We start from the raw sequence: 14333 nt of genomic DNA on the forward strand, positions 1-14333 counted from the left end.
CTAACAAAGAATGAACCACAACATAATTCTAATAATAAATGAACAATAATACATGTATTGGTATCAACGAGCATTGTATTAAATTCTTAATCAAACCACATTAAAATATTTAATATTTTTCGCCTGAAATTAAATGCTTTATTTAATGTATTTCCATTTTATTGTTTTTTTCATAATCATGTACTGATATTAACGTATAACTCCTCTAATCTCCCACCCGTCAAAAATATTTGTATGAACATATCATCTACTGGAATGTTTAAGTCGTAAATTCACATATTTTTTTTCTATAGTTTAAATGGGTCAATGCTTTCTTATCGTGTGCATTTATTCCTGTTTACATTTTTGTTAATAAAATACTACATGTACTGAATTGCACGTCTATATTTAGTTATAGCACCTGGTTGTTGCAAAACGCACGCTTTTCATGCGTGGAAATGCACAGACGATGGTAACAATGTCGCACTCTTATAAAGGCACGTTTTTTAGATGCGTACGTAGGGAGTTTATTCAGAAAATATTAACACATGGCTGTAGAAAATCGAAATATACATGTACTGAAATTAAATTGCTACCGCGTAGATTCTTAAAAGGTTGTTGTTTTTACAACTTACTCGCCATAAGGATTCAATTATTCACCATATGCTTTTAACTGTTCATAAGTAACTACAGTTAAATGTGTGAGGATAATGCCCGACATTGTCTGTAATGTACTGTATTAATTACCGTTTTATATTACGTAAATGGTTACACTGTAATTATTTGTTAAACAATCTGCTGTAAACGCTGACTTTATTGACCAACGTCAAACAAAAATAATAGTCGCCGGATAACCCCTCCCTCATAAGCATATTCGGAACCGATTGGACGGCGAAAATTACCGTTTGGCGGACAGAAAGTAACCTAAAAACATCACTACAACTATAAATACCACCATAAGCACCTTCTCCTTCAATACCACCAACACCGTCATCTATACGACCATCACCATAACCATCATCACCACCATTAGCAAACTCACTTTCACTGCCACCATCACCACCACTATCACCATGACCATCATCACCACCACTATCACCATGACCACCACCATCACCACCATAATTTTCATCAACATCATCATCACAACCAACACCACCATTACCACCTCCACGACTTCAATCACATACATTACCACCACCCAACCATCATCAACATAATCAATAACACCATCACCTCCACCATTCTCAACACCACCATCATCATCGCCATGAACACCACCACTAAAATCAAAAGCACCATCACCACAAGCACCACCACCACAAGCACCACTTCCACCAACACCATCACAATTGTCACCACAATCACTACCAACCCAACTTCCATAACCATCACCACCATCACCAATACCACCACTTCAATGACCATCACCAGCGTATCCCCCACCACCACCTTCAACACCACCATCACCATCACAAAAAGCTCCATCACCCCCACCACAACCTCCACATTCACAATCACCAACACCACCATCAATTTCATCACCATGCCCACCACCATCACCACCGTCACAGCCATTTCCATCACCATCACCGCCAACACCACCATCACCTTCACAATTACAACCAACACCACCATAACAACCATCATTTCCATTACCACTATCGTCGTTATCGCCACACCACCACCATTCCAATCATCAGCACCACCATCACAACCACCATCTCAACTCCCAATTCTATCACCACCATCATCAACACCACCAGAGCCACCCCAACAATCAGCAAAAATATGACAAATAACCTCCACCATCAACACCATTACCATTTCCACCATCACCACCACCATCATAAGCACCACCACCAACACCAACATTACCACCAACCACAACTATGACCACTCACCGTTTCCATCACCATCACCACCACCATCGCCCCCTTCACCACCATCATAACCATTACCATCATTATCACAACCCCGATCACTTTAACCATCACTACTATCACCACCACCGTAACGATCACCAATCATCATCACCACCGCCATCACCATCTTCCCCATCATCACTACCATCACCACCATCACGATCACCACTACCATCACCATTACCACCATCACCACCGCCGTCACAACTTTTACCACAACCATCTCCACCACCATCAACACCATCATCATCACCACAATCACATTCATCACCATCATAACCGCCATCATCACCATCACCAACACAACCATCACCACCACTACCACAATCAAAAGCACCATCACCATTTCCACAACCACTATCGCCATTATCATCATCTTGCAAATCATTATTTTCCTTGTTAATTTAACAAAATGTATTATCTAATAAATAGTAATTATACATGGACAAATAAGGCATGTGTGTTTTTATTTATCGGGATTTCTTACACATAAATATTTAAAAAAATATTCAGTCGCTACAACTTCTTTAATATGCAACGATGTTCAGCCTCCACGGAACGTCTAAATTGAGGAATCTTCATGGCATCCGTAAACGTTGCGCCATATTTCTCCAGCAGTGGAACCGGATCGTGTTAGGGTCCCATTTGACACGAACTGGAAACTGACCTAAAAGAAAATTTAACAATACTTTATTGAAAATTAACAATTTGCGCTGTTTTCTCATTCTCCATAAATTACCCCACCGAATACACACATTGAAAAGCATATCAATGTATTTACACCTGATATAAATGCAAAAACCAGAAACGCGTGCATTTTACGCTCAAAACCATTACTGTACTTTCTCTACTTAAATACGTGAACAATACCAACAATATATTTCCCACCCCCAAAAAGTGTCAAAGTGAACGAAGTTTAACTTTTATGAAAGTAAATATATTTTCTCATAAATATAAAACGAGATAAATGATTTAATCAATTATTTAAATAAATGCCAACTAAAAGATCATTTGAAAACATGATACTGCATTTGCTGTCAATATGCCCATTAAATGATGTATAAAAGACATATATACATATCACAGCTTCATATCGAACCCACTCACCTGAAAAAAGAGTAGGATTTAAAGTTCTTCCAACATTATGTGTGGTCTTTACGTGTTAACATTATTTACATGTTTCTGGCGATGACAAGATTAAGTCAAGTGTACAGCTAAACAAAACCATACATGAGTAACTAATAAAAGAAGAAAACAGATAAATTAAATAAACACGTATTAGCATATATAAAAAAAATAGGATACGTCCATTTGCAACAAAAGATTAGAGTTAACGTTATACTGCTGCCATGAAAAAAAGGGATTAAATGATGCAAGACCTTACATACTGCCTTTGGTAAAACAGTATTGCTGTTAGAAAACAGAACGAAAACGCCATCAATTAGACTTGATTTTCAGAGCTTAGGCGTGTTAACACTGTTAACGCCGACTCGGACTCGCTCTCGCACCATCGACCCACGTCAGCGTGTTAACGCTTGCGGGCAAAAACAGTGTGGCGCGCGCTGTAAACTGAGGAGCCTTGCCCGAGTTTGAGCGCCAACAATGTTAAAACGTCCTAGCTCTATAAATCAAGTCGAAAGGGCAGTGTTGTCTGTCTGCAAGCCAACAGCAGTAATGCTTATCAAAGAAAGTCAACGACAATCTCGCATCACAATTACCTCTTTCAGCATATCTGTCTTACGTCATATTTGACCTTTAAAAATGATATCACTTATCTTTGTATACACATGGATGACGATCCATACTTCAGTCTGGTATATGTGACCTTCAGCGGTTGGCAATCGTGTATCGTAGCCCATTTAGAGTTCCTGTCCTTATCACAATGCACGGACAGCTGTTGAACAAAAATATATTAGAGATACCACCTATGACGTATATTGGATACAGACAAAGAATTTGTCCTAAATATTATTTTGTCCAAATCAATTGAGTAAAGTTTAAAAATATTCCAACTGACAATTTGCTATATTTATTCCAAATTAGTTTCAGCGCGAAAACCTGCCATTTACGATAATTGACAGGGTTGAAAGTTCAAAACGATCCGTTAAAGTACTCATACACATTTAGGTGCACATGTGAATTGTTTAATACCTATCTTTTTCATGGGTAATACAAAACACATATACATTTGTATTTACGTCTTGCTTCTTTTCATTAATATCGTTATGTTTTAATACATCGAGCGGTAAATTAATCAACTAAAACTATGTTATTTCAACTAGTTTTTCATCTTCATTATGTATTATTTTCAATTAAATAAAACACATTTTCAAAACGCATCTTTCTCGCAATCATCGTCTCAATGGCAAAGCACACGCCGATACAGCATGCGTAACACAACTTCATATTTACCTTATTAGGTGAACTACACATCCATCCGATTCAATATCCCGACAACCAATGGTCTAAACAATCAAGTTTCACACCTTACCATATCACCTGATCACATCTCAGAAAGGTGCAACACGCCATTAGAACAACTCAACAGATGAAGTGGTGGTACATATGTAACCCTTTACCACTTAGGAACGGATTTTGACGCATGTTTAGTTCCGTAGAAAGTTAAATAAAATTAAAGACCGTTCTCACTTAATTCAAACTAAAAGGCTTCATGGCCAACCCTTAGATACTGATAAGCAGCAAACAGCATACAACCTGAACAGACTGCGAATTACTAACATTGGCATTTTTAATTTGCTTTTGAGTGAGAAAGGGTAAATCGGGCGAAGGTTTTATACGGTTAAAACATCGTCCGATTTCGAATAAGATCGTGTTGGCATCTAGTGGCAGGAAAGGCACTGAGCACTGTTCAGTTATCTAGGTATCGGGCATCGGGCGGCCACCTGTACAGAAATCAGAATTTAAATGCGTCGGCATAAACTCGATTCCTCTTTCAGCGAATGAACTTTGCAATAATGTACAATCCTGCATGAGAAAGATGCTCTAGGTTGAAATCAAATCACAGGAGCGCCATCTAGACAATTTTCGGTTCCCGCCGGTCTGAACTCTCCTTATTTCCGAGGTCAGTCATCAACTGTTCGATGCCCACTTAAATTTGATCAAGCAAAAGATACAGCATAGCGGTTGTCCGAATAAACTGCCAATGCTTATATTAAACGAAATGTGTGTGTGCACTGTTTATCACTATATTTATGTTATAGAGATAACTTAAGACAAAATAACAGCAACGTGTCTCTTTTTTAACGTTCTGAAAGCATAAAGAATATTATAACAATGGTATAATGAGAACCAGTTTATAAAAAAAAAATCTGCGAGCAATACTTTTTACTCACGAATTAGGTAGTCATAAAGACAGCCCTGTTGACCCGTACTTTGTTGTTTATGCATTACCCTAGCAGTTCACACGGTGTCAACAACTCTAACCTAAACATAGGTATAGAGCACTTATGCGCTTTTCGGCGTACCGTAGCTTTTTTACCCAGCTTTTTAGCTTTAATGACTTTTACATAACGCCAGCAGACACGCGTGAATATTTTCGAATATTTCATAGGCTGATTCGAGATAAAACCTCTGAACTTTGGCTACATCACCGTGTCTGTGCTCAGCGCAAAGGATGTAGCACTGTTCAGTGAAAGAAATTCCGGACTACTCTCTGTATGCTCAAACGACACAAATTGTGGCCCAATTACAATTACGCGTTAAAACCCATCTCGCAGAATGTCAGGGTCAGTACTCGTTCACTAAATCGTCCGGGGAATATATAATTGACTATCGATAAACACCGTTTTGCTTTCAAGATGAGAAAACAAACATTACCGAAATAGTCTAGTGTCAAGATAAGAGGAAAATCGTTTAGTTATCCAACCACAATGTCTGTCGTACTCGGTCAGTACGTCTGGAAATCGTTCCTGAACGCCTTGATAGATTGCCCTTATCTACAAGTTTGCTATTTTGAATTCAATTTTGTATCGAAAAGCATTGTTCTAAAATGTGCCATTTACAGTTGCAATGAGATTTATAATGACCCTCATCATGCGAAAATGGTTCTTATTCCATATGCGCCCATCATATATATAGCCCATTCAGCCTGTGCATCTCTCAGTCTGGTCAGGAGATCCATAATGAGACCATAACACATTGAGTGGTTTTATAGCGAACAGCATCGCCTCTGACCAGACTGCGCAAATGCACATGTTGGGTTTAAGATACGCTGGCCGAAACGCATAAGACCCATTTTCGCATGACGCGGCTATGAAAGTGTGATTTAAAAGTGTCGAAAGAAAACTGCGTTTAAATCAAATATTAACATACGATATATTTCGATAGTGAATAAATATACTCGTAATAAGGCATGTGAGGACACATATGATTACTTACTTACACTAATTTGTTGTTTAACAATGATAACACACATTTCATGCGGTGAATATGCGACTAACAAGTGAAAAAAAAACAATAGTTAATCTGTTGTTTTCAGTTTATTTATTTAGAAACGTTAATTGCAAAATTTATTTCAAAGTCAGCATTAACGCCCACTACCCTTTAAAAAGATATTTCTTGTTATATTTAGTTGTTTTTTTTTAATATTCAGTTTTAGCGATTATAATGCATTTTTAAGGTTGTCTATAGTATACCTGTAGTAATTGGTGAACTCATGTTCAACAATTTATAAATTGATAACTGTAAATATAAACAAGCTCAACCTTCTACTATTGCGTTGTTAGCACCCGTAAATACAAAAGATCGCCGCTATCTGTTGAGAACAAAAGAACGTTTCCCAGAAATATCAAATTTAACTCCGCTGTACAAGCATGAACAAGATTTCGAAACAGGTAATTCTTGTTATATTTAATTGTTTTTTTTTTTATATTCGGTTTAAGCGATTATGAAGCATTTTTGTTGTTGTCTATCGTATGCCTGAAGTTATTGTTGAACTCATGTTCAACGTTTTACAAATTGAGAATATAAACAAGCGTAACCTTATACTATTGCGTTGTTTTCAATCTATTAATACCTAGGATTATGAATGATATGCACTACGTCAATAAGACGCAGCAGATAGTGGACTATTTTAATCATTCATAAATAATATCTTCCGCGACACGTATAATACAAACATTGTTTATTGATTCTTTCTTTATAAGCTCCGTTCAAAAATATTCCATTTAACACGATATTCACATAATGTTTCCATTTGTGAAGGAAAATAGTTGGAGAACTCAAACCTCTTGCATAAATTATACAACTCTTCCTCGCGCGGATACGGCAGGTGTGGCGGGTAGTAGGCTTTTCGTAAATAGCAGCGAACCGACTTGAAATTTTCAGTGACAACATTAGCTGTTCGCTACGCGAAATAAGACATGTCCAACGAAGTTGAAGATTAATGGGAAGAAAAAATCACTATCACTCTCCAATCACGAGCATCGCTGTAAGTTTTGGTACGCGAACAAGTTAATGGAAATTTAATGACGTTATTACATTTGCTACACGTGGTGAACATTTACTTACTCCTGATTGGTAACTTATAACCTGATAAACATTTGGCGGTGATTTATCTCCAATATTGCTTCAAATCTTCCATATTTCCACATGTTCATGTTTAAGAAAATTAATAAACACACAATAAATGTGTTTGTAAAAGTGCATGTGTGTTTGTGTAATATTTTGTAAATGTAAAAATGCAAAAATGTTGATTAGTCCATTAACGGTTACATTAAAAATATGATATTATTTAAAATAACGTAATTTCTGGACTCGTCAAATCATACTGGTTACTGAAATGTATGCTACTATTATAACTGGTTACTGAAATGTATGCTACTATTATAACTGGTTACTGAAATGTATGCTACTATTATAACTGGTTACTGAAATGTATGCTACTATTATAACGTCGGATCAACTGGAAGCCAAGCAACGGACGATGAAACACATCATTTCGAAGATACTCGGAAAGGGAATAGCGCTTTATTTTACAAAGGACATCAAATTTAAAATTGAACTGATCATAATGTCCTTATCTTATTTGTTAACGTTACTCTGTCTCTTTTATTAATCTTATTTATTACTTTTAATTTACTTCAAAATAATGAAATTAATCACTAATATAAAAACTATAATAGTAACAGCAGGATGTCGCTGAGAAATTATTATATATTGTAAATGTACATACTGTCTGATAATCATTGTATCAAGCAATTAGAAGGAACAAACCCGACTTAAACTGAGGGTCTCTTGGTTTAGTTTAACTCATTAGAACTTACAAAAGATCGATGATATTCAAATCAACAAAGTTTCATATCTAAATGTGCCCATGCGTCATTTACTTAGACACAAGAATTATCTGAAAATCTGTACCGTTTATCTTTTGATTTATAGGAAACATCACTTAAACTTGGGATTAACCTACAGCAGATGTAACGCCCAACTAAATCAACCTTAAATGAAATCCATCAACTAAATCAACCTTAAATGAAATCCATCATTTTGTAATCTCCACATAGAATACTACAGTTCGTTAATAAACATGTTCGCTTTGTATGGTAAATCTGTAGACATGAAGGAAATCACAACGCATTTTAAATTTAAACGTTATATATCACAATTTTCTTTATTATACTTTTCATTAAAGATATCTGAGACAAGACTTGTCTTTAAAGCAAACGACCAAAGATTGGTAACGATATTTCCCGGACCTCATTATAAACTATACACAAACAGAGCTTGTAACTTAAAGAGTATCATACACGCCGCTTGGCGAACTATGTAACAAGTTGATATAGCGTGTAATTATTTTAAAAAAATCTACTGACTGGCAATCGTGACATTTTCGCGCAAATAAATCACGGGATAATAGCTAGCTTTATCATATTTACCCACCAAAAGGCAAAGTAACACGTCGGGGAGTTTGGCTTCGTGAGCTTATTGCACAAAGAACGTTATGATCGACTTGGGGTCCCTCAATCCGTCTCGTCATTTTATGTGTTCCGCGGCTTCATATGCCAAACAAAAGTGTTGTTGCTTTGTTCCTTTTATGAAAGCAAATCATCATTAATTATCACTCAAATTAATGTAAAATGTTCGCAAACATATAAAGTTCAAGAGTACTGCTAAAAATGCCAGTATAACATTACTTTAACAGATTTTACTCATGATGCTAAAAACACAGTTTGACCAGTATATTCCAAACAGCTACCGGTAAAAAGCGAAACATTTATAATAGAAACATTACCCACTGCATGTTTGCAAACATACCTGTTGCACGATTTGTTTTAAATCACATCACAGCTAAATAACTGCGACATTTGTTAAGCTAATTATCATATAGGCATATTTGAACATGAAAAATATAAAGAGCTAACCTCGTTCGCTATTCAGTATTGTAGGTATCATATGTACACAAACTAAAAACTTATTATTAATAAAACACCATACGTGACTAAGGAAACGTAAACTACTCCACCAATCATGTTGTTGTATGTATAGACCACTACAACAAAAGAGCCATTGTTGGGTTGATCTATCAAGAGGATTGTCGCAATCTAAGAATATAGTTTCCGGAACTAGTTAGGCGTTCATCCCATGTACCAGTTTAAAGCTACATTGATCTGATAAAGTAATGTTCAGCGGCGTACAGATAATGAAGATAATTGAACACATATGAAGGGCCTACATAAATCAAACTTTCAACTTGACTAATACTTTGACTATGGTGATGTATCTAAAGAGGTCGTAGATAAGGGTATCGAGTCCGATGATGCGCTTAAAGAAGTGGAACGTTTAGTCGCTAAGGAAACTGTCGGAGTCTCCATGGAAACATATCTGTCAGATGATACACTTGTATTTTGTCCATTGGTTTTAAATTCAAAAGAGCAGCATTTGTAGGTTACAAGTTCGGGCAAGAACGAATTCATAAGTTGTGACCTTAAGTAATCTGAACGAGCGAGCGAAAAAAAAATAAGTGTATTCAAATTTGTATTCAGAGGCGAGGGAAACCAACGAAAACTTGTTAATTATATTTTTGTCAAATATCGATATTAAACTAATAGTGACACTTTTATACAATCTGCCCGAGTGTTGGTGGAATTGTGTTGGTGATCCTTGAAATCTACCCTTGACATGTGCCAATATTTTGTTCCTTCTATCACTCATGGATGACACAATACGGGACGATCATAGTTGTCATTCGGTAAGCATTGATAACTAGAGATCTATTTTTATAAATTTTAGCCGGACAACCAGAGAGTATCCTTGGCCATTCAATAAAATCACAGTTTTAGCTCATTCATAAAAACGCAGTGCAGTTTAAAGGTGTCATATTTTATGTGTTTTTGTGCGCTTCATATTTTTTGTATTTACTCGATACTTTCTATCAAATTGCATGTTCATACATTGAAACCATTAGGGTTACATTTCATATTTAGAAGCTTGGGACGTTGAGCAAAATAAATCTGTTGAACTATTTGCACTTTGAATCTGCATCGGAGCAACTCACCAAAAGAACGACTTTTTCATTTAAGACATGATCGAAAATCTTATTAAATGCATCCACTTTTGTGCCACTTACCGATTACCAAAACAGAAGTCCATGTAGTAGTTTTGTAGCCATAACAGAAATTAATAGAAAAAAATAGCTCTCAGGTGAAAATTAATCTGCCGCAGGAAACAATAAAAGTGCAATGCGCAACAAAAAAATAAAAGTATTGTTTATTTCACTTTACTAATTTTAGATGCATCTTACCTGACGATATCAATTTTTTGCGACTTAATAGATAATACACGATGATTTCGACTATTTAATGGACACATTTCTGAGTGTCATGTTTTCAATAGAAGATAAAATTTTTGAAGGGAAATAATTACATTCGTTTCCATCCGCATCATGACGAAGTTACGGTTCATTTATATTTGACAAAAATACGGGCCTTGGACAGTGTCTGGAAGCGATTTGGAATAACATCTGTGTTATTATAAATACAATTCATAAGTCCAAGGGCCCGTTACGTGGTCAAAAATCAATGGGCTGAGACCCCTCAAACTTGATCTGTAAGTCATGTAAGTAGATTTAAACCAAAACTCAGATCAATATTAGTATCTGAAAGCGTTTCGTAAATGACCTCAGGAAACGGTTATTACAATATATATCCAAGTCCAAGAACTTCGCCAAAAATCGACGGACCGGAAAAAATCCCACACTTCATCTGTAATTTCAACTCGACTTCACCATTTGTTTTGGGTGAATTACAGTTACTTCCCTTGAAATTCGTCATGGCAAAATGCCGTACCGTACGGACTCGGAGGGGTGTCGTGCATCGTACCGAGGGGAGACTATTACGATATACCATCCCACGGAGTACCGTGACACCCTTACATAAAACGAGTGCATTAAGGCGAGTTGAAGGCATCATGGTACTTTTAAGGTTAAGCCATGGTGGGACATTGTGGAGCGATGCCAACAGCCTACAGAAACACGGGCTGTTTGTAAAACATGCATGCCCCCCATATGGGCTGTCAGTTGTAGTGGCAGACATTGTGTGAATATGTTTTTTGTCTGTGTGATCTTGACCTTTGACATAGTGACCTGAAAATTTGTAGGGGTCATCTGCCAGTCATGATCAATGTACCTATGAAGTTTCATGATTGTAGGTGTAAGCAATCTTAAGTTATCATCCGGAAACCATTTTACTATTTTGAGTCACTGTGACCTTGACCATTGACCTAGTGACCTGAAAATCAATAGGGGTCATCTGCCAGTCATGATCAATGTGCCTATGAAGTTTCATGATCCTAGGCGTAAGCACTTTTGAGTTATCATCCGCAAACCATTTTACTGTTTCGAGTCACTGTGAACTTGACCTTTGACCTAGTGACCTGAAAACCAATAGGGGTCATCTGCAAGTCATTATCAATGTATTTATGAAGTTTCATGTTCCTAGGCCTTCGCATTCTTCAGTTATCAACCGGAAACCATTTTACTATTTCGAGTCACTATGACCTTGACCTTTGACCTAGTGACCCAAAAATCAATAGGGGTCATCTGCCAGTCATGATCAATGTACCTATGAAGTTTAATGATCCTAGGCCTAAGCATTCTTGAGTTATCATCCGGAAACCATTTTACTATTTCGAGTCACTGTGACCTTGACATTTGACCTAGTGACCTGAAAATAGGTCACGATCAATGTATTTATGAGGTTTCATAAACCTAGGCCTCAGCATTCTTGAGTTATCACCCGGAAACCATTTTACTATTTCGAGTCACTTTGACCTTGACCGTTGACCTAGTGACCTGAAAATCAATAGGGGTCATCTGCCAGTCATGATCAATGTACCTAGGAAGTTTCATGATCCTAGGCCTAAGCGTTCTTGAGTTATCAATTTATCATCCGGAAACCATCTGGTGGACGGACGGACCGACATGTGCAAAACAATATACCCCCTCTTCTTCGAAGGGGGGCATAGAAATAGTTTGCTAAAGTATTTTTTTTCTGCATGAATTCATACACGTTTCAGTAAAACTGTATTAAACATTCAGGAGAACGCAGTGTTTTAATAATGTTGATATGCTTCAAAAAATTACAATTGGATAGGGAAACATTTAGGTCCGTTTCAAGAGATTTTATGGGCGAATTTGGATACAAATCCGTATATATCAGACTTCAAAATGGAATACAAGACTTGAAGATATGATAGATAGCAGGGACTTCGTATATGATGACAACAGAAAAACAGTACTGTTTATATCATGGTTTACATAAGCATCAATCTCGGTGCCATTAAAAATGCAGCTGTGTCTTAAGATAAACACAAATGTTTATGCAAGCAGTTGTTTATTGTGCAGATATATCACAGCAAGTCATGCAAAACCTCAGCTTAAAGTGAATAGCTGTTTGTATAAATAGTATTGAGATGAACATTAAACACATTGCTGTTGTTTTTTTTAATCCCTGTCATCAACTGTATTTTAGTCACATCAGGGCAACCAGTTTACCAGCTCACACTTTTCATGAATCTTCGGTTTGCTGGTTAACCAATACTTAATGAACACATTACTTTTGAGCATTAAATTATTATACTAATATGGTTGTTTGTAGCTTCACATTAAATTGGAAATAGTAAACATTTTTCAGGTGTGATCTTTTAACAAAACATTTCTTACACAATATTATCAACACCCTCTTTTACATCAAACCTAGTTATCTACACAAGATCTACTTCAATGTGGCCTTCTTAAGCATGGCTTTTATAGCTCTTGCTCTCATTTCTAGCTCCAGAAGCTCCATCTGATTTCTGGTCAAGGCTGGGGCTATCTCTCTGCTTGGTGGTTTTACCACCCTCCTTGTTTGACTACTTGATTCACTTGCCCCAGCAATGCTTTTAACCTTACTTCTATCAGGTTCTTCTCCAGAACCATTATCAATTGCATCAACATCAGGATTCTCACTGCCATCCTTTTCTTTACTTGCACTGTTCTCGCATTCGCTGCTTTCACTTTTTTCATTGTCTGATTCAACTATTATAATACCTTCACTGTCATCTGCTGTCATTCTAATGATATCTTCAGCTGCTTCGAAACTCTGTTCAGCTTTCAGTTTTTGCTCATTGAAGCAATCCTTGACAACAACGACTCTTTTCTGATCCAAACAAGTTGTTTGTGATGAAGCTGCATGATTGTCTATTGCTTTGACTTTAACATTCCTGGTATCAGATCTAGCAGTTTCCTGACCTTCATTTGATACATCTCTAGAAAAAGTTTGCTCTACTGTTTCTATGTTAGATTCGGTTTTGATGTCAAGTTTCTGATCAAATATTCTTTGAGACTCAGTTTCATTACTTGGTATTGTTCCTACAATACTGTTTGGTACTTGTTCCTTTACTGTCAATCCTTCAATAAGAACTGTACCCTTTAATTCATTTCTTTGTGGAATACTGAAGGTACTCTTTCCATCTTCATCTGGAACCTTTACAACATCTATGTTAACATCTGAATCCTCTACTGGTTCGTCCTTTATCAGCTCAACTTTTGTCACAAGATTAGTTTGATCTTCACCATGTTCTGCTGTATGATGAGTCTCACATTTTTTCATCTCCTTCTTTCCATCCTCGCCCTCCTCCTCCTCCTCATCATCATCATCAAAGACTTCACCTTCTTCAGGTTCTTCATTTGGATCTCTGACAATTGCTTTCTTCTTAGGTTTAGCAGAAGTACGAGTTTGTATTGGCAGTGTATCTTTGTGTTTATACTCGTCTTTTTTTAGTTTAGGAGTCTCAACAAAGTCACTTCCTTCTGTTGCAGATTCTTTTGTTTCAGTTGTGTATTCCTCATTTTTATTATGATGGTCAACTTCCTGATAAAAAATACCCATTTAAAGCAAAGTAAGTTTACATGGAATGGAATGATGTTACATT

At 36.6% G+C, this 14333-nt stretch overlaps 2 protein-coding genes across 6 annotated transcripts in view; both read right to left on the bottom strand.

Moving 5' to 3' along the window:
* Positions 1–206: 206 nt before the first annotated feature.
* On the bottom strand, positions 207–4638 carry LOC127853539 (uncharacterized). Its single transcript, XM_052388096.1, has 2 exons — positions 4317–4638; positions 207–3798 (listed from the first exon to the last, which is right to left on the bottom strand). Exon 2 carries the CDS (start codon positions 1633–1635, stop codon positions 1171–1173), a length of 465 nt encoding a protein of 154 aa, XP_052244056.1. The 5' UTR covers positions 1636–3798; positions 4317–4638; the 3' UTR covers positions 207–1170.
* Positions 4639–12735: 8097 nt separating this feature from the next.
* LOC127853429 (DNA ligase 1-like) overlaps positions 12736–14333 on the bottom strand; it is a 182968-nt gene continuing 181370 nt past the window's right edge. For all 5 annotated transcript variants that reach the window (XM_052387960.1, XM_052387962.1, XM_052387959.1 and 2 more), the window contains one exon: positions 12736–14272. In XM_052387960.1, coding sequence (XP_052243920.1) covers positions 13136–14272 — 1137 coding nt within the window. In that variant the 3' untranslated portion in view covers positions 12736–13135. The remainder of the gene's footprint in view (positions 14273–14333) is intronic.

The sequence above is a fragment of the Dreissena polymorpha genome, chromosome 12, assembly GCF_020536995.1.
Source record: "Dreissena polymorpha isolate Duluth1 chromosome 12, UMN_Dpol_1.0, whole genome shotgun sequence".
NCBI lineage: Eukaryota > Metazoa > Mollusca > Bivalvia > Myida > Dreissenidae > Dreissena > Dreissena polymorpha.